This window comes from Ips typographus, linkage group LG4, assembly GCF_016097725.1.
Source record: "Ips typographus isolate SLU linkage group LG4, UJ_Ityp_2.0, whole genome shotgun sequence".
Classification (NCBI taxonomy): Eukaryota; Metazoa; Arthropoda; class Insecta; order Coleoptera; family Curculionidae; genus Ips; species Ips typographus.
In genome coordinates, this window is record NC_138425.1 from 5,819,992 (window position 1) to 5,844,488 (window position 24,497).

The following is a 24,497-nucleotide window of genomic DNA, read 5'->3' on the forward strand; positions in this document are numbered from 1 at the left end:
ATTATTTTAATTCGTAAACAGTGCATAGGTTAATTAACTTGTTAATATACAGTTTATTTGTATAGTACTAGGTCATTACCCAGGCAAAGATTTAGAAATATGATAATTTCCTTAAGTTCCCTCCTAGCTCGGTTTCTGATAAATTGTTAAAAAAAGTAAACCATATTGTTTTTTTAAAATAACAAGAAGGATTTTTATTTTTACTACGATATTCAAAAAGTAGATGCTTTTTTTAAATTAGGTAAGTTAGCAGTTACAGAAAGTTAGATTTTTAACTTCCATGTCATAAAATTTTATTAACTATTGTTTCTGTAATTCCTATGTGATAACATGGCAGAATGTGTGCAATTAGGTTTTTTATAAGGGTAAAAGTCCGAATTATGTTTATTCTATACTAAACGACAGTTTATAAATTTATTTTCTAAGGGTTCATTACATGAAAGCCCATTTTAGTTGAAATATCTGAGTTCAGATGATAAATGTTTTAAATTAGTCTTAAACAACCAAGCTAAATCATACAATAGTCCACAATAGGAGTCAATTTAGTGCTCGCTCAAAGAAAGTATCACCAAACAAAAAAATTAATATTTCATTCGCCATGGTAGATCATAAATCAGAAATGTCTGTGATTACATTTAATTTAAGACCATTTTTTACTTGTTTGTCTCTCTCAAATTATTTGTATATTATTGATTGATGTAGAACAGTTTCTTGAATTAGATCAATTTAAAGGATTCTTTGTATTTCAGTTTCTATACGTTCAAACTACAGTAACTATCTCCAAGGTTACCTACTTTTCAATTTTCTCGGCTGCCGATACCTGCGCTCGCTGTTAGTATCACGAACACTTCCAGTCCTACCGCATTCTATCAAAATTTCACTACACGCAACATGAGAGAATTACTAGTAAATAATCAACAAACACTGACAGATATCAGAAAAAACCAACATGGTAAAAGCGAGTATATTAAAAACATCTTACAAGGCGGCAGTGAAAGAATCTCGGTTGAAATATCCCCAAATAGTGGTTTTAGCACAGAAATTTTGCAGCAGATTCAACCTAGATTCGTAGCAGTTACTTGGTTAGGTAATACGCATTTAAAAGTTCCGACCGCAGAAATTCCTGCCATTGTTTTGGCAAAAACGTTGGTCGAAAAGGATTACACCGTTCTGCTGCATTTGACTGGAAGAAACGTTGATAAGAGGGCGATGTTGGAAATTTTGAATTATTTAAAAAATGCTGGAATTAAGAATATTCTAGCATTGCAGGGAGGTAATAATATTGTGAGACTTTGTTTCACTGTTAAGTAAAACTAATTTATTGAATAGATTGGGTCCATGTAATGGAGAAAGACGACTCAAAGTGTGACTTTCCATATGCCTCCAATTTGGTAGAGTTTATAAAACAACAATTTGGCGATAGTTTTTCTGTAGGAGTGGCTGCATATCCAAACCTCCATCCCCATTCAAAAAATGAAGAGGCAGAAATGTCATATTTAAAACTTAAGGTTTTATAATCTTTTTTCACCTTGTAACATGTTTTATTTGGTCTATTTGCAGGTATCTAAAGGTGCAGATTTCATAATAACCCAAGCCAATTTCGAATACGAGTCGTTGGAGTTATTTGCGAAAAAATGCAGGAAATATGATATCAAAGCGCCCGTTTTGCCTGGCATTTTTGTGATAAAATCGCACCAGGCTCTTAAAAACGCTACTGAATTTTGTATGTTTAAAGTTCCTCAGGAAGTGTCAGAATATGTGGAAACGAACAAAGATAATCAAGTGAAAGTTCATCAGTATGGTACAAAATTAGCTATAGAAATGGCAAAGAAAATTTACGATAGAAAAGATATTTTTTGTGGCGTCCATATATTTTCAATGAATGATATGAGTGATGTTCAGAATGTGTTATTGGGAGTTTTTGACAGCTTTAGTCAGATTTTATAAAAAATAATATATTTATTACATAGTGTCCTTTACAAATCTGAAATATACAAACAAAAAGTAATTCAGAATGTTGGTTACACATAAAATAAGTAGCAAAAAAGGCGTATATAGACATAAAGTAAACAAAATAAATTTTAAAGCAAACGTTTTTGTGTCACTAATAAGATAATACTGACTTTGTTATTATCAGATCTATTAATGTGAGTAGCTATGATTAATAACACTGTATTTTATTTAAACTAAACTAAGAAGCAAATTGTTCACGATTATTAATGCTAAATATGTAGAGTAAAGGATTATATTCAGACAAAACAATATCACAGATTTAAAACAAGAAACGCCTGAAAGGAACAAGTAATCAACGAAACTAAAATCTTTGGCACTTAATCATACCTTTGTCCCTCATTGTGAATTTATTTTTTTTTGAGACGTTCTTGAATAAACTAACAAATAAGTACTTAGTTGCTAACTTTGGAAGCTACATAAATTAACTGAAAGAACGATTAATAACTGTTGCCAAATAGCAAACTTTACATCTGAAAACTACTAATACAGATTCTAAACAGCCAGAAGTTTGGCAAAAAAGGCTAGTAATATCTTAATTCCTGAATTGGTTTGTTTTGAACTAGCTTCAAAATTAAGTGTCTAAAATAGCCGATGCGGCAAGTTCCACGTTCCAATTAGTCCGTTGTAAGGCTGATTCGCAACCGTCTCTGTCGGCCAAACCCAGTCTGAAAGGTTTTAGTAATCATGTTCTTAAAAGTAGACAAAAAACACAGATTTATTTTCTTTGCACGTATTTATGAAGAGAATTTCATGAATGTAGTTACTTACCGTTCGTAATATGAAAATATGTACGCCTGAAAAACGTCCTTTGTATACCGAAAATCAAGGAAAAATTAAGATGAAGTCATAACCGCAAAAATGCTGCACTGCTTTGCTGTCAGAGTATACAGAAAAATAAACTTTCATAAAAAGTTTATTTCCCAGATGGCTTTGAAACCTGGCAACAGCGTACATCGCTATCAACCCAACAAAACGTCAAACTAATTTGATTTGCAGGCAAAAAAGTTTCAGTTTGTATAAAATTTATGACGCCATCTTAATTTAATTCGATTTTTTGATTCTGGCGATTAATAAGTGCCCTAGTAGAAATTACCACTTATTTTCCTGTTATTAGTTCAGAGTGACAATGAAATTGTTAAAACAAGTTTGACAGATAAATAAAATGCTCAGTGCTAGTGTAATCAAACGTCTCAAAAGTAACATCTTAACACTTCTTTTGCTTACCTCATAAGAATTTCAATTTTGATGTGTTTGATGGCCAAAGCGACGTCCCATCCGCACTCTTGCAAACCCCTCAAACACTCATCGGATGAGGCGTCTGGAACGCATTCTCGAACTTGGCTGATTTTGTTGTTTCTATATTCGGGCGTCATTAAGCGCTCAGCGTCAGCACTCAGCTACCGGACAAAAACATTGATTTACTGACGTGCGGTTTTTTTGAAAAAAGTTATGAATAAAAACTAGAAAAATCAGAAGTACGCTTCGGGATATTCTCATCTTGTTTATTCGGGAGTCTCGATAGGAGCCTTCTATACCGAATAAACAATTGGACTCGGCCTTTTTTTCATCATATTTTAATCAAGTGTTATGAGCCTTTGTGTTTCTGCAGTCATGTTTTCAGACAGTTACAAAGTAATTTAAAAAAAATATGTAGAAAGCAAACAAGAATCAAGTCATTGTCATTAATGTTCGGAAAAACTAGTAATGTTACGAAAAATCCAAAATATAAATAGATTAACAAAAAAATAAATAAAATGCAATGTTTTCAGCAAGTTTGGTGTCCTTACTTGGTGGTATTGAAATAAATATGGTGCAATCAAGTTTTTAATTAGGGTCACGTCAAAATTAAGAAAACCCTAATAAAGTGCTACTATGGGAGTAAAAACCAAAACTTCCTTACCTGTCCCTGTTGTATTTTCCTTTGAATCTGTTGCATACTCAATGGTTGACTCATGAAATTATCAGGTTTAGTTGGAGCAGGCCTGTGTGGTCTTAATGTTTCATCAGGCACTTGACTATACAAATGATCCGGTATTTCGTGGTATACACTTTCGGATATTTCACTGTACAGTCTCTGGTTATTGACGGTTCCGTATTGCGGATAACTGTCAGGCGTTGGAGTCGAATACAGATTGGATTTGTGTTCGTCCGACTTGACCTTCGATAATTGATTCGTGTTGTACGAGAAGGTGTTCACGTAAGTTTTCTCGTAGTTCAAATGATTTGATGATGAAGTTGTGTCAAATTGATTGTTGTAAAGCGGCTCTATGTTGTTGTACAGTTGCTCAAACCGTGTGGGTTCATAGATTGGATTGGGAGGCGCGTCGTATAAATGAGGAACTGTTGAGATAGAGGTGGCTGAATTGGTATGAAATCATCAATCGTAAAAATCCACTTACCTTGGTAATTGTTGGCGTTAGAAACATCCCCAAAATCGCTCGTGGTTGACTGATAAGCAGGCTCGTAACGCCTATTACTTTTAAACTGTCCAAACTCCGAATTGACTACGTATATTTCATTTTTCCTGGGTTTAGCTTCGCTACAATTAACATCTTTCTCCGGTTTATAAGCAGTTTTTTCCAAATCCACGTGAGAACCAGTATTGTGGTTATTTTGCTTCGTATTACCGTTAACGCTGTTCGAATCGAACCATATTTTGTTCAAAACTGATTTAGTGTCAGCTTTTACAGTTTGATCTGTGCTGTTTGAGTAGTTGTCTTTAGTTTTCGAGTATAAATCGCTAGTTTTAGCGTAGAGACTAGTAAGATTTGTGTAGCTCCCTGAAATTCAAAACCAAAAAAGTGAAAATCTGAATCTGAGGTGTCTAGTGACTACTATCACTAGTAGTGGTTAAGAAAAACCGTAATTTCATGAATGGAAGTAAAGTGAATTTTAAATAGCAGTTATTGAAAACTCCTGCTTGCCAACGATCTCCTAACTAAGCTCATTAGTAGCAAACTTGCATAAGCAGACGATCTTAAAATTAATATCATTAACACCATAGAATATTCTTCCTCTTTGCAGGAAAACATTTCAAATCCATAAATAGTTTCTATGTAACTAACTTCAACTCAATGTGAGCAAGTGCTGTGCCTCAAGCTATTACAATATCTTATTAAGAGTCCTATTGCCTTTCAATACTCAATTGAGATAACTCAACTTTTCCGACCTAAGGAGTCATATTTGACACAGAATTTACATTTGTACCTCACATTAATCAGACAGTTACCCGCTCCATCCTCGGTTTTATTTAGATTTATTGGAAATTGTAGAACATTTTTCTACAATTAAGTTACTCTACTTTGCTCTTGTTACTTTCAAACTAGAATATAACAGTAACATCTAAAATCCTATCTATAACTGTCATAAATGTTCGATTGAATTTGTTCAAAAGTAATTTCTGAAATATTTAATTTTCAAAGAAGTATATCCCAATGGTGGGATTGATTATATTAAAGTCCTAACAAGATTTTCAGTGCATTCTGATGACAAGGGGGCACCCTGTCAATTTTTTGTTCAAAATATACATGAATTGATTGGCTGACTCTTATGCTTTCATTTTTCACATTTGAAAAACGCCTGTGGCACTTTATAGCCGGTTCTCTGTAGCGTTTAAACTTTAAAGGTCTCTAACCCTTTCAAAATTGTTCTAGAGGCCTCTGGCAATTTAAACAAATTCTAGGAAGGTTTAAAACACTTGTAAAGACCTCTGTTATTTTTTAACAAGTTCTCAGTAGTATTTAGATGTTTATGGAACTTTCAAAATGGTCCTATAGGCCTCTGGAAATTTCAAACAGTCATGGGAAGGTTTAAGACACGTGAGCTCTGTTGCTTTTTAGCAAGTTCTCAGTAGCATTTAGAGGTCTCTGGCACTTTCAAAATGGTTCTAGAGCCCTCTGGCAAATTTAAACAGTTATGGGGAGGTTTAGATAGTTTTTTTCACTTATAGACGGCTCTGGCACTTTTTAGAAGGTTCTCAGTAGAATTTAGAGAGTATGGCACATTCAAAACGGTTATATATCAAAAGTTTTTTTTGTCAGCTGATCAGAGGTTTTAAAAAAAATAATCTTTGTACTTTCTGCTATTAAAACTTACCGTTTTCTGTCTTAGCTGGTTCACAAACCCCCGCATTTCCACTTGCAAATTCATCGCTAACATCCAGTCTGGACAAACCGCATGAAACATCCAGACCGCTACCATTACTCCCTACTAAAGAATTGACGCTACCAATGGAAGAATTGTTTAAATCTCCAACACCATTAGTCGTATTATTTACATCGTAATCCTTAGTGAGCAAATACTTCTCCAAGTTTTCTAAAAACGCTTTCTCCGGACTTTTCTTTAGCGCTTGCGGCTCATCAAACTTCATCATAGCGAGATTATTAGCAACGACCGCTACCGCTTCGGCGTTTACGGCCGTAGCCACGTTTTTCTTCGGAGATGTCACACTTTTAGACTTGGCAATTTCAGGCTTTACGCCGTAGTTCAATCCTCGGTTCGAGATGTCACCGAGCACGTAGTTCGTTTGCGCTACGTTACTACTCGAATATGAACCAGTTCCAGTGTCCTGTTTTTTGATTGAACTGTAATTTTTGATTTTTTGCATTATTTCCTGTTGTAAGTCCTGACTTGGGTTTGTGATGCGCTGCGTTGTGGCGTAAATTGGTCTGTTTAATTCTGGAAACACTTTAGAAGTGTCGAACGGGTCGTTTGTAGGTTCTTCAGCAAAACTGGTGATGTTGTAATAAGAAGGCGGGTTTTGGTAGGGTGGCGGAGCCCCTTCTTGAGTGTAACCACCTGCAACATCTTTAAGACCGTCAAATTTAATAAAAAGATTTTAAGCTGCGATTTACCTTGAAGAATCTCTTCTTGTGGTACATCAATAGGCTCGTCCAATAAACTAACGGCACGCGCAGAATTTTGACAGGAATTGTCCTTTTTCCTCAAAACTGTATCAACATCAGGTGGTGAAACGTCAATCAAAATTGACTCTCTGCTAGAAGCCGTATTAGGTTGAGGTGGCCTTTGTGGCTTTGTCTGGCCAACTTCTTGATTTTTTAGTTTTCGATAGTTAAACTGTTTATCGCCTGACATGTGACGTATTGTTTCATTAACTGCAATAAAAAATTGCTAAATTCCTAAAAGAATTATATATCCCGTAGCATTTAAGCTAAAGCTTTTTTAAGTTACAAATTTACAAAAAACCCATAAAACAATTTTAAAATCGTCTTAAAACAAGAGAAGGGTCCACTCTTAATACCGTTACAGCTTTTTGTGAAAGGCTATAAACAGGTTTTATAGCCTTGATTAAGGTAATTACAACCAAATGTAAATACAATCAAAATTATTAACCAAATAGTAGGTTTCAAAATTAGTTGCTCTAAATACCTAAACACACTGTAGAAAATAATAAGTTCAAAAAAACAGCCGACATTTATTGTATTGTGTTGTTATGTTCTCCATGCTCTAGGTTGTCACCAAAATAGTGTAGTAGTGTATTTATTGAATGGACCATAATGGATGTAAAAATGAATATTTCAATACTTTCTTCCGTCAAAAATCATATAGAAATAGTTTAAGATGGATCTTTAAAAACTGACCTGCCTTCAAATTTTGATATGATTTATTTGGATATAAAAAAGGTTTGAATACACTGGAATTATAACATAGCTCAAAAACAACTAATAGTATGCTTTCAAAATTCGAAAGTGGACTGACCATTCTTAAAATCCAAAACTTCTCAGAAAACTGCTTTTTAAAAGGGTAATTTCAGTTCCATTTGGTTGCACAATTCTTGCAGAACTGATTTTCTTAGTGATGATTGCTGTCATCACTGTCTTGTTTTGGTTGTAAAGTTTTTGTAGTCGGATAGTTTTTTCACTTGCCTTTTTCATAATGTTTCAAGATTTTGTGTTTACACGTACACCGCACTTACAAGGAAAAGATGGAATGGGAAGAGTGAGATGATAAAAAGAAGGTAATACCGTTATAAAATGCATCCTAACCATGACCTAAACAACCTCAAGGCTTTATAATAGCTGTAAGAAACTGTTAAATAATATTCCCAAGTTCTTTTATATTAATTAAAAAGCTAACATTATTTAACAGAATATTGTTATAAAAATGCTTTATAGTGTTTTTACAATTATTGTCATAAACCTGTTTGCTTGTAATTTTTAGTGTGTAACAGCTTATGAGGTCTTAACTCATTTATAGAATCTAAAGGTTGTAATTGATATTTTCACCAACAGCCTTAAAGCACAGTAAAGTCATCTTTAGAGTTAATTGTTGTAAAAATACGACAATTTTGAATGCAGTTATGATTAACAACGACAAAAATGTATTGTTTTTATAACAGCAAAAGAGTGACAGAACCAAAAAAGGCGTTTAAAGAGTTATTAGCAAAATCAAAGACACAAATAATAATTTAGATAAAAAAAATTCTGTGCAATGTGCTGCTTGTATAATTTTTACATGAAAAAGTAATAGTCAAGAACAAAATTAACTCCCAAACCCCGCGATTAGACAAATAACGAGAAGATAACAACAGAAGAAGCCTTATTCCTCTGTAAATGTCTATGTCTAGACTTAGTGCTGACAATACCTAATATGTAATAAAATAACTTACAGCTTTTATTGACACTTTTCCTTCGGTCGCACAATTGTGGTGACGGCCTAGTCCTGCGTTGTACCCCCATCAAATCAGGCGGATCCATGGGATTCCTCAGGTACATTTCGTCGATATGCGAGGCGCTGCCCCAACTTTTCCCAAACGCCGACCCGTGGCCCGTATGAATAAAAGAGTTATCCAACGGTTTGCTGATGTCATCTGGTTGTTTTGGTCTAAGTGGATCAACTAAACACCTTAAAAAATCCCCAAACTGTAAACTTAACTAATTTGAAGAAAACTGATGATGCTAACCTTGGGAAAGATCCGATTTCAAAACTACGTTGGTTCTGTCCTTTCCACCAATACAGCTCAGCACTTCCATCTATAATGGCAATTTCGTCACCTTCTTGAATTTTCAATTTGTCTGGCTCATCTTGACTACCTACAATCGTCACTTACTATAAAATAAGTTTTAAAGTAAAAATAAAGCCCACCTAAAGCTTTCATAACAGGGGTGGTGTTTCTTCTAAAGAACTCTTTTAAGGCAGCGAAAGTGGGTCGTTCTTGTGGATTTTTCGCCCAACATTGCAACAAAATTGCGTAAATTGCCGGCGGACAGGCCTCCGGGTGAGCTAACCGTTCTCCTTCACGCTCAATTTTCCTTAATATCTCAGAGCCTTGAATTAAACAACTAAGTAGACATAAACTCTGTTAATTTTCAGAAAATGTTACCAATTAAACCCATCCAAGGGTCTTCACCAAAAGTAAACATTTCCCAAACAGTAACTCCAAACATCCAAGTGTCAGAAGCATGGGAAAACTGACGTGACCTCAAAGATTCGGGTGCGCACCATGGAAATGGCACTTTTTTATGTTCTGTCATAACATAACAGTCATCTTCTTGCGGCAGCGCCCTCATCAAACCGAAATCACCGATTTTCAACTAAAACCCGCCATTTAAAACGCATTTTTTTGATTTTTAGCAAGTGAAAAACCTTATCAACTGAAGCTAATAGCACGTTTCTGCAAGCCAGATCTCTGTGCAAAAATCTCTTACTCTCCAAATACGCCATACCGTTAGCCACTTGAGTGGCGTATTCACATAACATTGGCACTGGAGTGTGTTGGCACTGTTTTCTTAAAAAATCTAGAAGTGATCCTAAAGGAGCTAGTTCAGTAACCATCATCATAGGTTGAGACAGAACGACTCCGTACAGTCTGTAAAAATTCAGGTTTACGCGCAATCTTAGCTGATTTGCGTTGAGTTAACCTTATGAGATTTTGATGACTGAGACAGTGCATAGCCTGGACTTCTTTAATGAAATCCTCGAAAACCCCGGGTTGGTTGAGGGCGTCCGCTTTTAAGATTTTTACGGCAACCGGAATTGATTTCCCTGAGGGACTAGCCCATTCTCCTATAATGTGAAATTGGAGCTAGTAATTTATAAAATTGACTCCAAAGTCATAAAAATGCTAAATTAGTAGCAGATCATAGAAATAACTTGCCAGTTTTATTATTATTAATTATTACTGTAAAACTGTAATCAAATTAATCTCTGATATAAACATAATTGAAATAATCATTTATTTTGATATCAAGCAATAATGTTTGTATTTGATAATGATAGTTTATGACTCACCCCCATTTGCACCATAGTACTTTAAGCCTAGCTTAAGTTAAGTGTAGTCCAGACTGTAACTTTTTTTATCTGTATTGTCACAGTCTGAACCAAACTTAATTTAAGTTAGGCTTAAAGTACGACGGTGCAAATGGCGGTCAATGAATCAATACTGCAAATGCAACCAGAAAAAACACAGAGATTAAATAATAAGAAAATAAATTTTAATAACTGCACTAGTCCCAGTTAATTTAATATAATGATTATAATGGACTATAACCTATGACTATAACCTATAACCTTGTCAAAATTAATGTATGTGCCATTATGCAGAGTGTGATAAATATACTACCAAACAATAAAAACAAATATAGAATCAAAATCCATTATTAAAACTTACCACTAACAATATTACAAAAACAGCTAATTGGTAATTTAATGTGAGGTTTAAGTACTACATGATAATAATTGTATATGCTGGTCCTTGACTTTGAAGAAAAATAATTTTATTTACATTAAACTAACTGTATGTAAACAATACAAAAAACCCCAATGCTAATTTCTAAGAAAGCTATTTATTCCAGTGGATTATCCAAACAGTCAGGAGGTCAGTGAAAAATCTGGTAAATGATATCACTAGACTGAAATTAATGTGTTTAATTTGAGAATTAGGAAAGCAAAATAAACTAAATAATATTAATGCCACTGATTCTACATTTAACCTGCAGCACAGTCACAGGTGATGAATAAAACTTTTCCTGAAATTTAAACTATTCAAGAAATTGAAACAAAAAATAAAGAATGTTAAAACATCAATCATCAAGAAAATCTGTATTAAATTTTCAATAACATTCATTAATTGCTTTTCAGTTTAAAGAAAATTGAGGAAACCATCTTACACATCACACCTATTAAATCTCTTAACAGATAACCTTGTTAAATCCTTTGCATGATTTACCATTAATTATTCAAATGCTAATTGCATTTTTACAGCCATCATTTTGAATGTTGAATACATTATAGCATCCAAATAAATAAAATAATCAGAGTTACAAAATGATCACTTACCTCTTTTAACAACCCCAAAACTGCCATCCCCCAATTTAACACTCAAAGTAATGTTACTTTCCTGTATTAAACAAGAGGTAAAATCACTTATGGTAAATTCATCCTCAGTCCTTTTTGTAGTGTTAGTTTTGTTTGCAATTGGAATTAATTTGTTTATAAGGTTCCTCTTTTTTTGTTGTGCCCTTTTCTTTTTTACTGCTTCTAGTAACCTCCTTGCACCTGATTAGTTATTATCTCATTAAAATCAAAATTCTATTAATTAAGTGCTATAATATTGACCAAAACCCATATAAGGTTAAGAGACTCCAGGTATAAAAGGAAATAAGTGTGCATTAAATATGAAACATCTGCCACAGAGGACCCTTATAAAAGGAAAGATTGTATAGGTACCACCTGGTGTGTGCTGAGGGGATACAAAGAAAATAGCAAACTAAAATAAATTTGAAACAGGTGGTCAACCATATTTCCTACTGAATCTGTCTCAATTATAGCCAACAACTTATTTCCTGTATCATGTGACAAATGTAATTAAAACTGACCTGGTTTACTAAGTCCTATATTTTCCAAATCTTCAGCTTTAACAAAATCAAAGTGTTCCAACCTGGTGACTTGCAAATCATCCCTTAAAGGAACCAGAAATTGAGTCAGTTGAACATCAACCAAAACATCTTTTAACCAGTCAATTCCATCTTCAGCCATAGCTAGAACAAGTTTTTACCGCTTAGTATCTAAATCTAAATTAGGTGAAACACTGAGACACCTACTTATAGCATTATTATATCACCCAACAGACTAAACATTGACGACACATTGTACCTCATAATTATTCAATTATTACAGGTTCTTAGCACCATATAGGTGAAGACAAATTCAGTTACATCATATAAGGTACAAGTGAAAGTAAAGTAGAGAAATTATTTTTTATAAACAATGATGAGATTTTTGCTTACCTGTAGTTTACAAAAAACTAAGGCCTAGTTTAATAGTAACAGGATTATTTGTCAACTACCGCAAGTCTTTGGGTGCAGGAACCCGATATCTACGACGCTTTGGAGAGGAAACAGGAAATTCATTGTAACATTTATCAGGGTTCCTATTTTAGCTTTTGTTGAGTGTAGTTGGCCGTACTATAACACTGTAGTGAAAACACCGAACACGTTATAAACCGAAAATAATAAGAAGCAAGTTTTTAACACACAAAACACTTTTTTCAACAGAACACAAATCTGCCTGCCCTTGAATTTGGCTTTTAGTACGACACAACACCATACACATACACAACACGCAATAGAGTACAAAACCATCAACATCAAACCACCATCCACCGTCCTCCACATATGACACATGTCAAACACTCGCATCCGAAAAATTATTAGAGCATCACCATTCACTTTTTGATCACATGACATTGGAAGATCTATCTTAACAATAATCACGTGGCTGTGAAGAAAGATCAGATGGCGCTCATGCCATGAAAAACCATTGAGCTCATCACTGTTGGAAACGATATGTACTGTTAGCAAAAAAAGGCAACTCTTGATTCTTGTCCTCTTATTCCAGCCAATCAAGTTGGGACTAGTAACAGGTGTTTTTATCACTTTTAATCAGGTAATGAATAACAATAAATGTAACCTTAAAATCTATACATTACAAGAATTAGGTTCAAATCTGTAAATTCTTCTAAAGAAACATATTTTCCAAAAATGACTAAAAACAGCATAGCAATGGTAATTATTCTCCTAACTTTAATTAACATTAAAATTACCATGACAAGTGAGAGCAGTAAAAAAGAGAGTGAAGAACAATTTGTACCTGGGAAAGACTGGAAAGAAATCAAAGAGGGTGAGTACTAATAAGTTGTGCTTATACACCAGTAAATGCACCAAAAAAAAAAATTAACTACCTACTCTGGTCCTAGGTCAAAAAGTGCCATCAGGACTCCATTACAGAATAAATTTGTCCACTGGAAAGAAAGAAGCTAAAACCCTAAGCAATGAAGAAGAAGAAACTCAATCCAGTAAAAATTTCATGTTAGTAGAAAGTGAAGAAGTTGGAAACCAACATCAATCTGATGATATAGAAAAACTACTGAAAAATGTTGACAAGAAAAATCCCGAAACTGATATGCCTAAAAAATTTCGAACTTTAGATGAACTGCACAAAGAATTGGATGATATCAATCTTTTCCCTAAAAGTGATGTGGAAATTATGCAGGAGTTGTTCAACAGATATGAAGAAGAAAGCAAGAAGCTTCCAAAAGACTATGCTGTAATTCTAGACATTTTGCATAACTTAAAATATTTAGGCCATCAAATTGATAATGGTAATGAATTTTACAAAATGGATGGCTTTAGAAAAATTATCTACAAAGAACTCAACTCTACAAATCCGGCAACTAAACTGGAGAGCCTAAAGTTGTTCTCTGTTTTGGCTCAAAACAATCCAAAAGTCAAAATACACATTTTAGAGACTGGAGGAGTAACACTACTTCTAAGAACACTCAGCTTGGAGGAGAATGATGGTCTAAAAAAAAGTGCTTTGACTGCACTAAGTTGCACTCTTAGAACATTTCCTTATGCTCAGAATAAGTTTATTGAAATTGGTGGTTTGAAAATGTTTGCAGAACTGTTTAAAAATAGTTCTGTAAAGCTAAAACTAAAAATTGTCACCTTGTTGAATGATCTTATAGTGGAGAGACAAGAGGACAATGATCATTTTGAACACCATAAAGTTATGGACATTGAAAGTGCTTTGTATGAGTTAAATTGGTGTGGTAATTTGAATAAACTGTTGCATGATTTGGTGGTTATTGATATTAATGATTTTGACTCTATTGAAAAATGTTTGTTGGCCATGAAGTCTTTGATTGGGAAATGTAAATTGGTTTATCAGAAAGAATTGATTGGAAAATTGAAGGAGCAGTATGATTTGCTTGCTAAAATTAATCAGGAAGAAAGTGATAGTTATTTTCAGTACTTGAGTAATTTAACTTCTACACTACTTCAGGAAGGAACTGCAACATCCAAGGAAGAATTATGATGATGAGACTGAATTTGTACATAATTATTTATTGCTGTAAATAAATTTCCTTTAGTTTTATTTGTATTTTAATTTCTAACATAAATGTCCTGCAATATAGCAGAAAGGTCTGCAGCAGTTGGCCTTTCTGCTTTATCTTGAGAGGTACAACAATAAAATAATTCTAGAATATATTTGTACTCATCCCCTAAAGTGATATTTTCCGGTATTGAAGGTCTTTGACATGTGCTCATAGCTGAAAGTATATCATCCAGTTTCTCAGGATCAATATCAATACATTTGCTTATATTTTCAGCTGTTTCATCAGTTACTGGTGGACAGAGAGCAATCATTTCCCATATAACCAGTCCAAAACTGTATATATCAACTAAAATATGATTTTTTATATTTCCCCTTTTCTAGTAATGCAACTTATAAGTTCTGAGATTTCAAACTAGTATCAATAAAAAGTAATTTACTCACTTTTAGTTGTTATATCCTGAGTGTACCCCAAAACTTCTGGAGGACTCCATGCTCTAGTGCCTTCATATTCCCCATTAGGAGCCTTCTCCTTATCCAAAGTACCTTCTTTGGTAACAGGAAGACAAACTCCAAAATCACACAGCTTACAGATTTCAAAATCTCCTTTAACTAGTACATTGTAAGACTTTACATCACAATGAACCAGAAGAGCTACATTATGCAAATAAGAAAGTGCTTGAGCTACATCTAAGCATACTTTGGCTATAATACTCGGCTTAAACGGTCCTTGTTCATTATCACTTCTTTCTTCAATTAAGTCCCCAACAGAACTATTGCATTCTTCCATTGCCAACAAATCATTTCCATCACTTTTCTCCAGATACGCCCGAAAACCAACTATATTGGGGTGCACTAGTTTACGTAGGACTTCAGCTTCAGTTTTTAATCTACTCAGAAATACAGCATTGTCCTTTTTGCGCCTGATCAATTTTTTTATTGCCCAAGGTGATCGAAGTTTATTGAAAGCTGGAGAACGTTGCAGTTCGTATACTGCTATGCCTATAATCAAAACAACTTAGTTAAGTGACTAGTCTACAGTTTTTTTAGCTTCTACTTACCAGTTCCATAACCAATTTTCTTCATAAAGGGTGAAGCAGGTATTACGATTTTGTTGAGTTTTTGTTGGTCGGGTTTTTTTGGAGTGCAAAATGGCAGTTCGCTCATTATTACTTGGTTATTAGCTATAAAGCAAATTACTTGGTTGATACAATACTTGATGGACTAATGTTGAAATTTTTGAAACTCTGATAACATTTAACGAATTTTTTGCATGTATTTTTGGTTATCTACGTCTACGCAACTGTTTATGGTGGTATGTTCCGAATTACGCTAGAAAAGAGTATGATAAATCTTTTGGACTGTTGGTGTTGGGCCTTTGAATGCCAAGTACTAGGATGCACTACTTGTTTTTGAAGCTAATTGTCCTTTTTTTGGAAACTTTTTAGCTTGTTCTCTGGCCGTAGATATAAATATTTATCACTTGAATAGAGGGATTTAGATCACTAGAATTGTGAACGTGGATATACGTCACGCCGTCAATCGTTTGTCAATTGTCATTTGGGACGTTGTCATTCATTAATTGTTATTAATTATTTTGTGTTGTTTATCGTTGCTTTAAGAACAAATTAAAAACTAAATTTTAAGTTTACTGGGGTGGCGTGCAAGTTATTAGTACACGTTAATTGTGCATAACCATTTCTGTGTTCATTGCACCTACAACAATGTCCTTAAACAATATCAGCACACATTTCATACATAATTTGTGCAAAAGGACTTTTAAAAGTTATTACAGCTCAACATGGATTAAATTAGCCGCGAACTGCAAGCAAAATTACTTAGTTATAAGTAAACGAAACCTCCATTATGGCACAGTTTTGTCAGGGACTGCAGGTCATGCAGAGACCACCACCACAACTCAGGGGCTCTCCAAGCTTCAGGCTCAAGAACTTGTACTCAGATTGAATGATGAAGAGAGGACTATATTAACCTCTGCACTGCATGAGTATAGGTCAAAGTTAGTTAAGGATGAATTTGAAGGTAAGTGAGCTAAGTTTTAATGGTCAAATTGCATCATAGATGTGGTGTTCATGTATGTGTTTCAAATAGAGTGTACATACACCTCTCATGTTTTGCTTTATTTAACACAGTTTTATTTACTTTTGAGTCTTCTTTCCTACACCTCATTTATTTATAGTTTTGTTTTATTTTATTACATATCAGCAACTAATTTAAAGGTCAACTAGCAGCCTCAAGGTGGAGAAGTAAATTTGGCAGGCCTGCCAAATTACCCAGATTGGGTGATGTTGATCCAACTGGTACTTATTGTCCATTTCCAGAAGACTGGTTGAACAAGAAACTGGGTAGGCATTCTTATTTTTTTTACATATAAGTATTTGAAAAGAAGGCAATTTTTTGTATAATCACTTACATAAACACTTGTGATTAATCTGTACCTAATAAAGATTAGTTTAATAATTGTAAAATTTTCACCAAGGTTACAGTGTTGAGGTTACAGTATTTGTTAAATTTTTTTTATAATTTTACTTTTCTCTCAATCTTTATTCTTGCTTGAACTATGCAGTGTTATTGTGTCTTAAGTAGGTCTCTCTTATGGTCTCTTTGGTATAGTAGGTAAGTTTTAACCTTAAAAACATTTAGACTGTTTCAGCATGTTGTTATTAATTGAAAAACACCAAAATTTTAGTAGTTTGGCATGCTATGCAGTAGTTGTATTACAAATTGGCAAACTTGATTCAATTCTCATTACCTTTAAACTTATATGGTAATTTATTGTATTTAAGATACACTTTAATTTCAGCTGAATCAGTACCAAGACCAACAACCAAAAATTTAGTTGACAGTAAGTACTGCTGTTTTATATTTCAATCTTAAAGTGTTAATTGTATTACATTCATATTTTAGTTGGTATTGCTAATTCTATACCCTTCATTGGGTTTGGATTCCTGGACAACTTTTTTATGTTGATCTTTGTGAGTATAGTAATGAGTCTCAAATTTAGAAATACCTGGTGTACAGATTGAATCTTTTTCAAAAATTGTCTAATATTTTAGGGGGATTACATAGACTTATATCTTGGTTCCTACTTTTGCCTAACTACAATGGCAGCAGCAGCATTGGGCAACACCCTTTCTGATATTTTGGGCATAGGAACGGCATTTTACGTTGAACGTTTAGCCAATAGAATCGGGTTCAGCCCGCCCAAATTGTCGCCCATCCAAATGGATATGACTTGTTCCAGAAATGCTGCCAATGGCGGCCGAGTTTTAGGCGTAACTTTGGGGTGCATTTTAGGTATGTGTCCTCTTTTATTTAAGAAAAAAAGTGAAGATGAAGAGGAAGAAACTGCAATCAAAGAGGTAGCTTAATTTAGGTCAAGCTTAAAAATCAGCATTATTTCAATGTTACACCTATTATTTTATTTTATTCAGGTAGTGTCACTTATTTGGAAAATGCTGTAAATTATAAGTGCTGTCCTCAAACAATCAGTCCTATGAGACCTTTAGGTAATTATCACAATATATAAGAAATTATGTTTGTAGGAAATTTTAAACTCAATGAGTGTGCCATAATATGTTATGTTGTTATATTTATTGCTTTATTTATTATCTGTTGTTTCATAAGATAGACTTTATTATAGTAATTTTAGTCTAATAACGAGCTTGTATAGTGTAACTGTTGTACAAAATTAAAAAAATCTAACCTATTATCATTAAATAAAAAGTGAGCAATAAACTTCTACCTATTTCTTGGAGGAGTCTGGTTGAGTGTATTTCATTTGTAAAAACTGATTTATACATTATACAGGATGTCCTTTGTAAGTTGAAAGTTCTATTTTCTTTACAACAAATCAACAAGAGTCTTAAGTTGCAGCAAAAAATCTGTGTGTCTTTTCAGTGGACCAACAGTTTGTGTATTAAATCTGACATGTTTTAATGCAAAACTGGCCTTTTGCTGTTTATAGAATAAGACTGATAGTTTTTTTTTCATTTTCACTTTGTGTTTCTGGTAAGTATAAAGGACATCCTGTATAGCCAAGTCAACGGTTTTGTTATACTATATCAGTAGGTTAAACTTCATATTTTCCAGTTGCAATTAATTATTTATTACTGTATTGTGGGTTCCTATTTTAACTCAAGATTAATGTATACTTTTAGTGCTTCCACATGTTATATAATTTTTAAAAAATGTTAATACTTTAGGACTTAAAAAATAGGTAGTGGGTTATATATTGAATCCAGTCCAGTAGTAAAAGATTGTAAGAAATAGAGTATAGTATTTTAGCAAATTGATTTTATTCTTCAAGACTTACTTATAACTGCCATTGATTTACCGTCATTTTTAATTTAATCTGATTATAGTCAATAATAATAGTAATTGTTTTTGGCTGAATTTTTATCACTAATTTTCACATATTGTAACAGAAAAATGTAATGAAATTATGAATTATATTTTCTCTCAAATGCTCTTGTTGATGGTTTTTCTAATTTAGTTGTTTTAAGTACCTAATCTTTTTCTTTACTTCATGTAAGAAGGGTGTTAAAATAATACATTTTCTACCATTTTTTTCGGTGAGTAAAATTCAAGTATATATTTACTTTGAGGTGAATGTTTATTATACAATTACTTCATAATAATAATACAAAATAGAAAACTCTTATAATCAAAACGCACAACATTAAAAAAAACAGACACATACTGTTTTCTAGACTAGCTCGGTATTGCCACATTCCTATTAATAAATAAACTCAGTTAAATGTCAGTACAGGGTTGAACATAACATTCAACAAAAACTTAAACCCTCCAGAAATCATTTTCAACCATCGGACATTGAAAGCGCTATTTTTTAATTTAACGGGCGATAAATCGCGATTTTGGCACGAAATACAACCAATCTCTTCAACCTTTACGTACGCGGAAAAAGATCCTAACAAGCCTTTGGTGCCGTGTTCTTTACTATTTATTAAGGTCCCTTTAAACCATATTAAATCCTCTTTTTTCAAGCCCCAAGTGAAATTTTTAAACTCATCCGAGAGTAACAGAACCACCTCCGGATTTAACCGCCACAATAAGGAAGGCATTTTCAAACCAACTTCAAAGGAATAAGTATTGAAACGTTTCAAAGTGCAGCCGTTTGTAGATTGGCGAAGAATGAGACAATCACTTATTTCACTAGGATCGTCTTGGTTGCACTGCTCTTGTTTATCCCCTAGGGCACAATATAAGTACTCTCTAGCCCAGCTAGGTAGTTGATCTAAGTAAAACTTGATTTTGTTAGAAATGGAAGCTAAATTTGCAGATGAAACTGTTCCTTCCCAAAATACGTGAGTGTTTTCCAATTCAGAGCATCTGACCTGAGCTTGAGCACCGTTTTCACGATCCTCCCACACTTTTTGATGGCAAAGTTTCTGGAACGACTCCCATTCTAAAGCTTTCGGCTCCACTTCGAGAGCAAAGTCACGCGAAGCTGATAAGTTACTAGAACGTCCATGGGTTTTGATTAAAGCTAGGAAAGCAACCAGCATTAAAATTACCTGAACTGCGGCAGTGTACTGTGCGTATTTTGTACGGGCGCACATGAAACACACTGCTAAGCAGATAGAGAGCAAAAACAAAAATAAAGCGACCGTATAGATGATATTCGAGGTGACAATCCATTGAGTAACGGCAACAACGGGAATTATCACTGAAGTGAGACCAACTAGAGGTAAAAACAGCACTGAACCCACCAAGGCTAGAGTGGCTCGGAGTAAACCGTAAGTGGTGGCATTATGAGAACATAAAGCAAAATATTGCAGCCAACTGAGGGTAACCAAATGCGGAAGAAGGGTTTTGTAAGTCCCCCTCCATTTTTCTTTCATCGCAATATAAACCATTACAACTGGAATCAAAGTGTACAACACCAGTCGGAAACTAATACAAAATTCAATTCCGTTACCTACAACGTAACTGGGAAAAGAAGGAAAGTTTAATTCAAGATATCTCCAACCTTTTGACACTATAGGATCAGTATCATAAGGGTATCTGGCAAGAACATTGACGGCAAAACTTAGAAGAACCAACGAATCGATCACAGTTTTGGAACGACGCTTTGGCATAAACCCAAACAGCGTCATAAACATCAAGCAACAAGAAATCACTGTAAACTCAGATTCCAACTTAACAGGAGTGACTGAATACATAAAATAATGAACAACAAGACCAAAGAAAAACCACGCGTATTGTTTAGTGTGATTAAGTATAAACTCAGTTTCAAAACTATGTTCATTCAAATCCCCTTTAGAGTAACATATAAATAAACCTCGCCACAGACAAAAATCGTGCAGTTCTCTCTGAGTTTGGAGCAGCTGAAAAGTGGTCACAACCATAACAATAAACGAAACGTAAAATACTACCGTTGGTATAAAGTAGGCCAAATCTTTGAAACTAACAACATTATAAATAAGGATTAACATTAAAAGCTGCACATCAGGTCTAACTAAAGGTAACGGTAATGACTGACAACCCAAATACTTAATTAATTTGAAGTACAACACCTTCAAAGTGAGAATCGGATGTAAAATTGACCAGTAGATGAATGGAATGTGGTCTAAAGACTTTAAATTTGGTTCTGTCAGACATAAAACATTATTAACTACAGGTAAACAGCCATGTGAAAATGACACTGCAGCAGATATAAGTGATTCTTCTGTAAGTTTCTCATTACTACTGTCTGACACTTCAGACCAGTCAATATCATCCTCCTCCTCTGATTCACTGGAATTTTCTAAATTATTAGTGAGATCACCATTTGTGTAGTCTCCAGACTGTTGTAAATCTCCATTTTCTGTTAACTTGGAGAGACAAAATTCCCCTCTATCAATAGCAAGGATTTTCCGTTGCAACTGATTGGAAGTAATATATTCACTTCCATTTGAAAGACTGAAATTACTAACTCAAACACCCTTTCTATTACAAGTAAAGTGACTAACCAACCTGGCAAAAACCTCTTTTGCAGCTCTCCTAACAATTTTTTCATCTTGTGGCATGGAAATGCATGACTTAACATCAATATAATTATGTTCACTGATACCTTGTCCAGTTTTAAGGCAAGTTCTTAGCAAATCAGTTGCTTCTAAATTGCCTTGCTCTGATGCTTTTAAAAGCCAGTACACCCCAGATTTTGCGTTTTCCTTTTGCTCTGACTTGTAATCTGTTTGAACAAAGATCAAACTATAATAATAAAGTAAAAATAGTTTTTGGAAACAACTTACCACATTTTTCTTCGAGTAGTTGTTTGGCAAGTACTACCTGAGATTCTGGACAGCCTTCAGATGCCAACTGGCTTCTAAGACGTTTCAATGATGCTTTCTGAGCTCCTGTAATGATTTAATACACCAAATCAAACTTTAGATATGAAGTATGGTTCTTAATAAAACTGTGATAAAAGTAATGAATTATTTATTATAACTATGTCTTAACAACTCATCTATCCGGAAGCTAAGTAGCACATTATAATAATTCTACAATTTCAATCAAGTATTCTCCTTGCAAGTGAATTATGTGTAGTGTTGCAAAAAATCAGAGTTTTGAAGACACTTTAATAACAAATGCAGATTTTCTTATTTACCTTGAATACTCCACTGTTTTCTGCCTGACGAAGGCTTCTTTGGAATAACACCAGCCATAACAAGTAACTAATATTTATTCATTTAATTCAAGGAATAAAATCCTGGATGTTGGCAGGGTTTCCACCCAGGAAAGTGCACACCCTAGATGCTTTTGCTTATGTTTTTCACTCTAAACATTTTAGGTAAAATTCAGTTAGCGCAACTGATGCACCTTGATAATATTAAATGTTCGTCTAGGGTAAGTAGACGTTTTTTAAATAATACTTTACAATTTTCAGTGCCTTTGGAATTTGGATAAATTGTTATTATTTTCTCAATCTCTGTCAATTTCAGCATTTTCAGCTGATTGTCACGTCACGTTCATGTATTGTAGGTCATGTTTATCTTTGTCTGACTAACGGGGTATTATCAGGAGATAAAAAGAGAATATTATTTTAGAACCAAACAACAAAGTTTTTAATATTTTTTGACATGTGAGGTTATAAACCTCCTTTTTAATATTCGATTTTTTTATTTTTCCTCAAATAATTGATATATTTAGCTCGTTTTTATCGTAGGCTCAAACTCGAGGTGGACTTACAGCAGCTCCTCTATAATGCATATCAGTGCTATTTATATCATCCATAGAAAAAGATTATTAGTTTTGCAAGGTCTGAAAAAGAGATTCACCTGAGTAGAATAAGGCAAGTTTTTTGGAAAGTACACCGTTCAACTAGTTACTGAGGCGAAATGGATGTAGAAAGCAAGATTCTTTACGCATTTAGAGGCTGGATAGGCTTTGTAGCGTTTATGGACTTGGGAATTACAGCCAAAAGTTTCATAGAAAAGCGCTCATTCCTCACCAAGGACTTGATAGACTACAATGATGAAGAATATACAACCTCACGAATATTAGGCATGTTCTCGCTGCTCAAGGCTATAGTTTTAATTTACAGCACTCTTTATATTCACTATAAACCAGTGGTTGAATTGGGTAGATGGTCTCTTGGTATCACAGTTTTGCTCTATTGTAGTGAAACTGTTTATTTTCATGCATCTTCTTTAAACCCCACAGTAATTTTTCCCTGTGTATTGAACATTGTTACCTTGATTGGCATGTATTATTTCCCCAAAAAACTGGATATTTGGGGACTAGGAGGTGCTAATGAAGATGAGAATATTCAATTGTTGAAGCAGGCTGGTGTTGTAAGGAGAAGGAAACATGTTAAGAAGAGCTCAAAAGATAGTTTTTAGCACACTACCAGCTTTATTTTGTCCAAATGTTGTTATTTCTTGAAAAATTGTTAACACACACATTGTTACTACACAGGCATTGTAAAACTTAAATAAACCAATTATTTATTGAATTATTCTTTAGATATATTCCAAAGATAAGTGTAAAAATTAAATAATGCTAACTTCATAAAATTATTGTTTTTATTAAATTAACTCAATAAATGTGGACATTAAATATTATTCTTTACCTTATAAATAAGACATTAAATTCAAATTTAATCAATGAGTTTCACAGGAAAATAAGCTTGCAGGATTTGTTTGTATAATAACTGATCAACTTCCAGAAAAGTACAGAAAACAACCCTATCAATTTTATCACTATGTTGTTCTAAAAATCTTCTAACTGTTGAGGCAGCTACATGTGCTGCTGGCTCATTAGGGTACCCATAAATGCCAGTCGAAATACATGGAAATGCTATAGTTTTGATATTATTTGCCACAGCTACTGTGAGGCTGTTAAAATAACAATTTTTCAATGCTTGTGTATTTTCACCTTGTGGTCCAACTGTAGCTATTACATCTGCAATCAACGCGGTCTTTAAAACACATTAATAATGTAATAAATAGCTTACATTTTGCAGGTAATTTGTATGCTCCAGTAATCTTGGCATAACCAACTTCACAACCATTTAATGTGGCACATTCCTTCTGTAGGTCTGGTCCTGCAGCTGCATGAATTGCCCCATCAACACCTCCTCCGCGTTTTAAGTATTTGTTGGCAGCATTCACAATTGCATCAATCTGGAAAGGGATTGGCCTAAAACAAGTCCTAGAAATCCATCCATAAATTACCTTAAGTTTAGTAATATCTCCAGTAAAAACAGATATTTTGTCCGCGAGTAGTTCGTTTTTGGTCTGGTCAAGGTTGTATCCAGATAAGGGTGAGGCGGGTTTGGGCAAATCATTTCCTTGGGCAAATTGTTTCCATGTTTTGATGTCTTGCCATTTGGTCCAACTGGGATCCTGCCTGGACTCGTACATGGACAAATATTTTTGTTTTTCAGATTCCCAACTCATTTTGCGCGTTTGCACGTCTGCGGTTATGATAAATCTGCTGGAAATTATTAGCCACTGATTAAAAATTTTGACCGGAAAGACGCCTTTACTTGCTATTCGAACAGCTGACCGGAAAATCCCAAACATAAACATGCCTGCAAATGCGACGCTGCCATATTATAATTTTTTAATTTTATTTATATCTAAATTTAATTTTGTAGGTTAGGT

General features: G+C 34.0%; 8 protein-coding genes across 15 annotated transcripts; 4 read left to right on the forward strand and 4 right to left on the reverse strand.

Annotated features, from left to right (window-relative positions):
- The first annotated feature begins 539 nt into the window (after positions 1-539).
- Positions 540-2,091, forward strand: LOC145727498 (methylenetetrahydrofolate reductase (NADPH)). Its single transcript, XM_081977083.1, has 3 exons — positions 540-1,273; positions 1,330-1,508; positions 1,561-2,091. Exons 1-3 carry the CDS (start codon positions 892-894, stop codon positions 1,945-1,947), a joined length of 948 nt encoding a protein of 315 aa, XP_081833209.1. The 5' UTR covers positions 540-891; the 3' UTR covers positions 1,948-2,091.
- On the reverse strand, positions 1,940-12,595 carry Ack (activated Cdc42 kinase). Of its 2 annotated transcripts, none has more exons than XM_081977062.1 (15): positions 12,261-12,595; positions 11,850-12,011; positions 11,311-11,529; positions 9,894-10,038; positions 9,619-9,841; positions 9,356-9,566; positions 9,118-9,300; positions 8,936-9,065; positions 8,642-8,877; positions 6,867-7,127; positions 6,109-6,810; positions 4,413-4,793; positions 3,914-4,353; positions 3,238-3,410; positions 1,940-2,678 (listed from the first exon to the last, which is right to left on the reverse strand). In XM_081977062.1, the coding sequence occupies exons 2-15, from the start codon at positions 12,007-12,009 to the stop codon at positions 2,585-2,587; spliced, it is 3,558 nt and encodes a 1,185-aa protein (XP_081833188.1). In that variant the 5' UTR covers positions 12,010-12,011; positions 12,261-12,595; the 3' UTR covers positions 1,940-2,584. The 2 variants fall into 2 exon arrangements, with proteins under 2 accessions (XP_081833188.1, XP_081833187.1); XM_081977061.1 differs by having other exon boundaries at positions 6,109-6,819.
- Positions 12,596-12,825: 230 nt separating this feature from the next.
- Positions 12,826-14,409, forward strand: Sil1 (Sil1 nucleotide exchange factor). The gene is made up of 2 exons (XM_081977077.1): positions 12,826-13,152; positions 13,229-14,409. Exons 1-2 carry the CDS (start codon positions 13,014-13,016, stop codon positions 14,347-14,349), a joined length of 1,260 nt encoding a protein of 419 aa, XP_081833203.1. The 5' UTR covers positions 12,826-13,013; the 3' UTR covers positions 14,350-14,409.
- On the reverse strand, positions 14,363-15,767 carry LOC145727497 (lymphokine-activated killer T-cell-originated protein kinase). 2 transcript variants are annotated; one of them, XM_081977082.1, is made up of 4 exons: positions 15,429-15,767; positions 15,082-15,369; positions 14,812-15,021; positions 14,363-14,716 (listed from the first exon to the last, which is right to left on the reverse strand). In XM_081977082.1, the coding sequence occupies exons 1-4, from the start codon at positions 15,532-15,534 to the stop codon at positions 14,418-14,420; spliced, it is 903 nt and encodes a 300-aa protein (XP_081833208.1). In that variant the 5' UTR covers positions 15,535-15,767; the 3' UTR covers positions 14,363-14,417. The 2 variants fall into 2 exon arrangements, with proteins under 2 accessions (XP_081833208.1, XP_081833207.1); XM_081977081.1 differs by having other exon boundaries at positions 14,812-15,369; positions 15,429-15,756.
- Positions 15,768-15,917: 150 nt separating this feature from the next.
- Positions 15,918-18,855, forward strand: LOC145727500 (uncharacterized). Of its 2 annotated transcripts, XM_081977085.1 has the most exons (6): positions 15,918-16,407; positions 16,605-16,730; positions 17,189-17,230; positions 17,293-17,360; positions 17,442-17,682; positions 17,820-18,855. In XM_081977085.1, the coding sequence occupies exons 1-6, from the start codon at positions 16,092-16,094 to the stop codon at positions 17,912-17,914; spliced, it is 888 nt and encodes a 295-aa protein (XP_081833211.1). In that variant the 5' UTR covers positions 15,918-16,091; the 3' UTR covers positions 17,915-18,855. The 2 variants fall into 2 exon arrangements, with proteins under 2 accessions (XP_081833211.1, XP_081833213.1); XM_081977087.1 differs by having other exon boundaries at positions 15,920-16,407; positions 17,442-18,855.
- Positions 18,856-18,981: 126 nt separating this feature from the next.
- wfs1 (wolframin ER transmembrane glycoprotein wfs1) lies at positions 18,982-22,308 on the reverse strand. The gene is made up of 4 exons (XM_081977068.1): positions 21,998-22,308; positions 21,642-21,746; positions 21,364-21,580; positions 18,982-21,309 (listed from the first exon to the last, which is right to left on the reverse strand). The coding sequence occupies exons 1-4, from the start codon at positions 22,053-22,055 to the stop codon at positions 19,137-19,139; spliced, it is 2,553 nt and encodes an 850-aa protein (XP_081833194.1). The 5' UTR covers positions 22,056-22,308; the 3' UTR covers positions 18,982-19,136.
- A 145-nt stretch (positions 22,309-22,453) lies between these two features.
- LOC145727503 (uncharacterized) lies at positions 22,454-23,344 on the forward strand. Its single transcript, XM_081977094.1, has one exon. The coding sequence runs from the start codon at positions 22,728-22,730 to the stop codon at positions 23,229-23,231; it is 504 nt and encodes a 167-aa protein (XP_081833220.1). The 5' UTR covers positions 22,454-22,727; the 3' UTR covers positions 23,232-23,344.
- A 52-nt stretch (positions 23,345-23,396) lies between these two features.
- On the reverse strand, positions 23,397-24,480 carry LOC145727501 (macro domain-containing protein PG1779-like). 5 transcript variants are annotated; one of them, XM_081977090.1, is made up of 4 exons: positions 24,380-24,480; positions 24,066-24,324; positions 23,846-24,014; positions 23,397-23,793 (listed from the first exon to the last, which is right to left on the reverse strand). In XM_081977090.1, exons 2-4 carry the CDS (start codon positions 24,288-24,290, stop codon positions 23,489-23,491), a joined length of 699 nt encoding a protein of 232 aa, XP_081833216.1. In that variant the 5' UTR covers positions 24,291-24,324; positions 24,380-24,480; the 3' UTR covers positions 23,397-23,488. The 5 variants fall into 5 exon arrangements, with proteins under 5 accessions (XP_081833216.1, XP_081833217.1, XP_081833218.1 ...); XM_081977091.1 differs by having other exon boundaries at positions 24,066-24,327; positions 24,380-24,472; XM_081977092.1 differs by having other exon boundaries at positions 24,384-24,464.
- Positions 24,481-24,497: the final 17 nt, after the last annotated feature.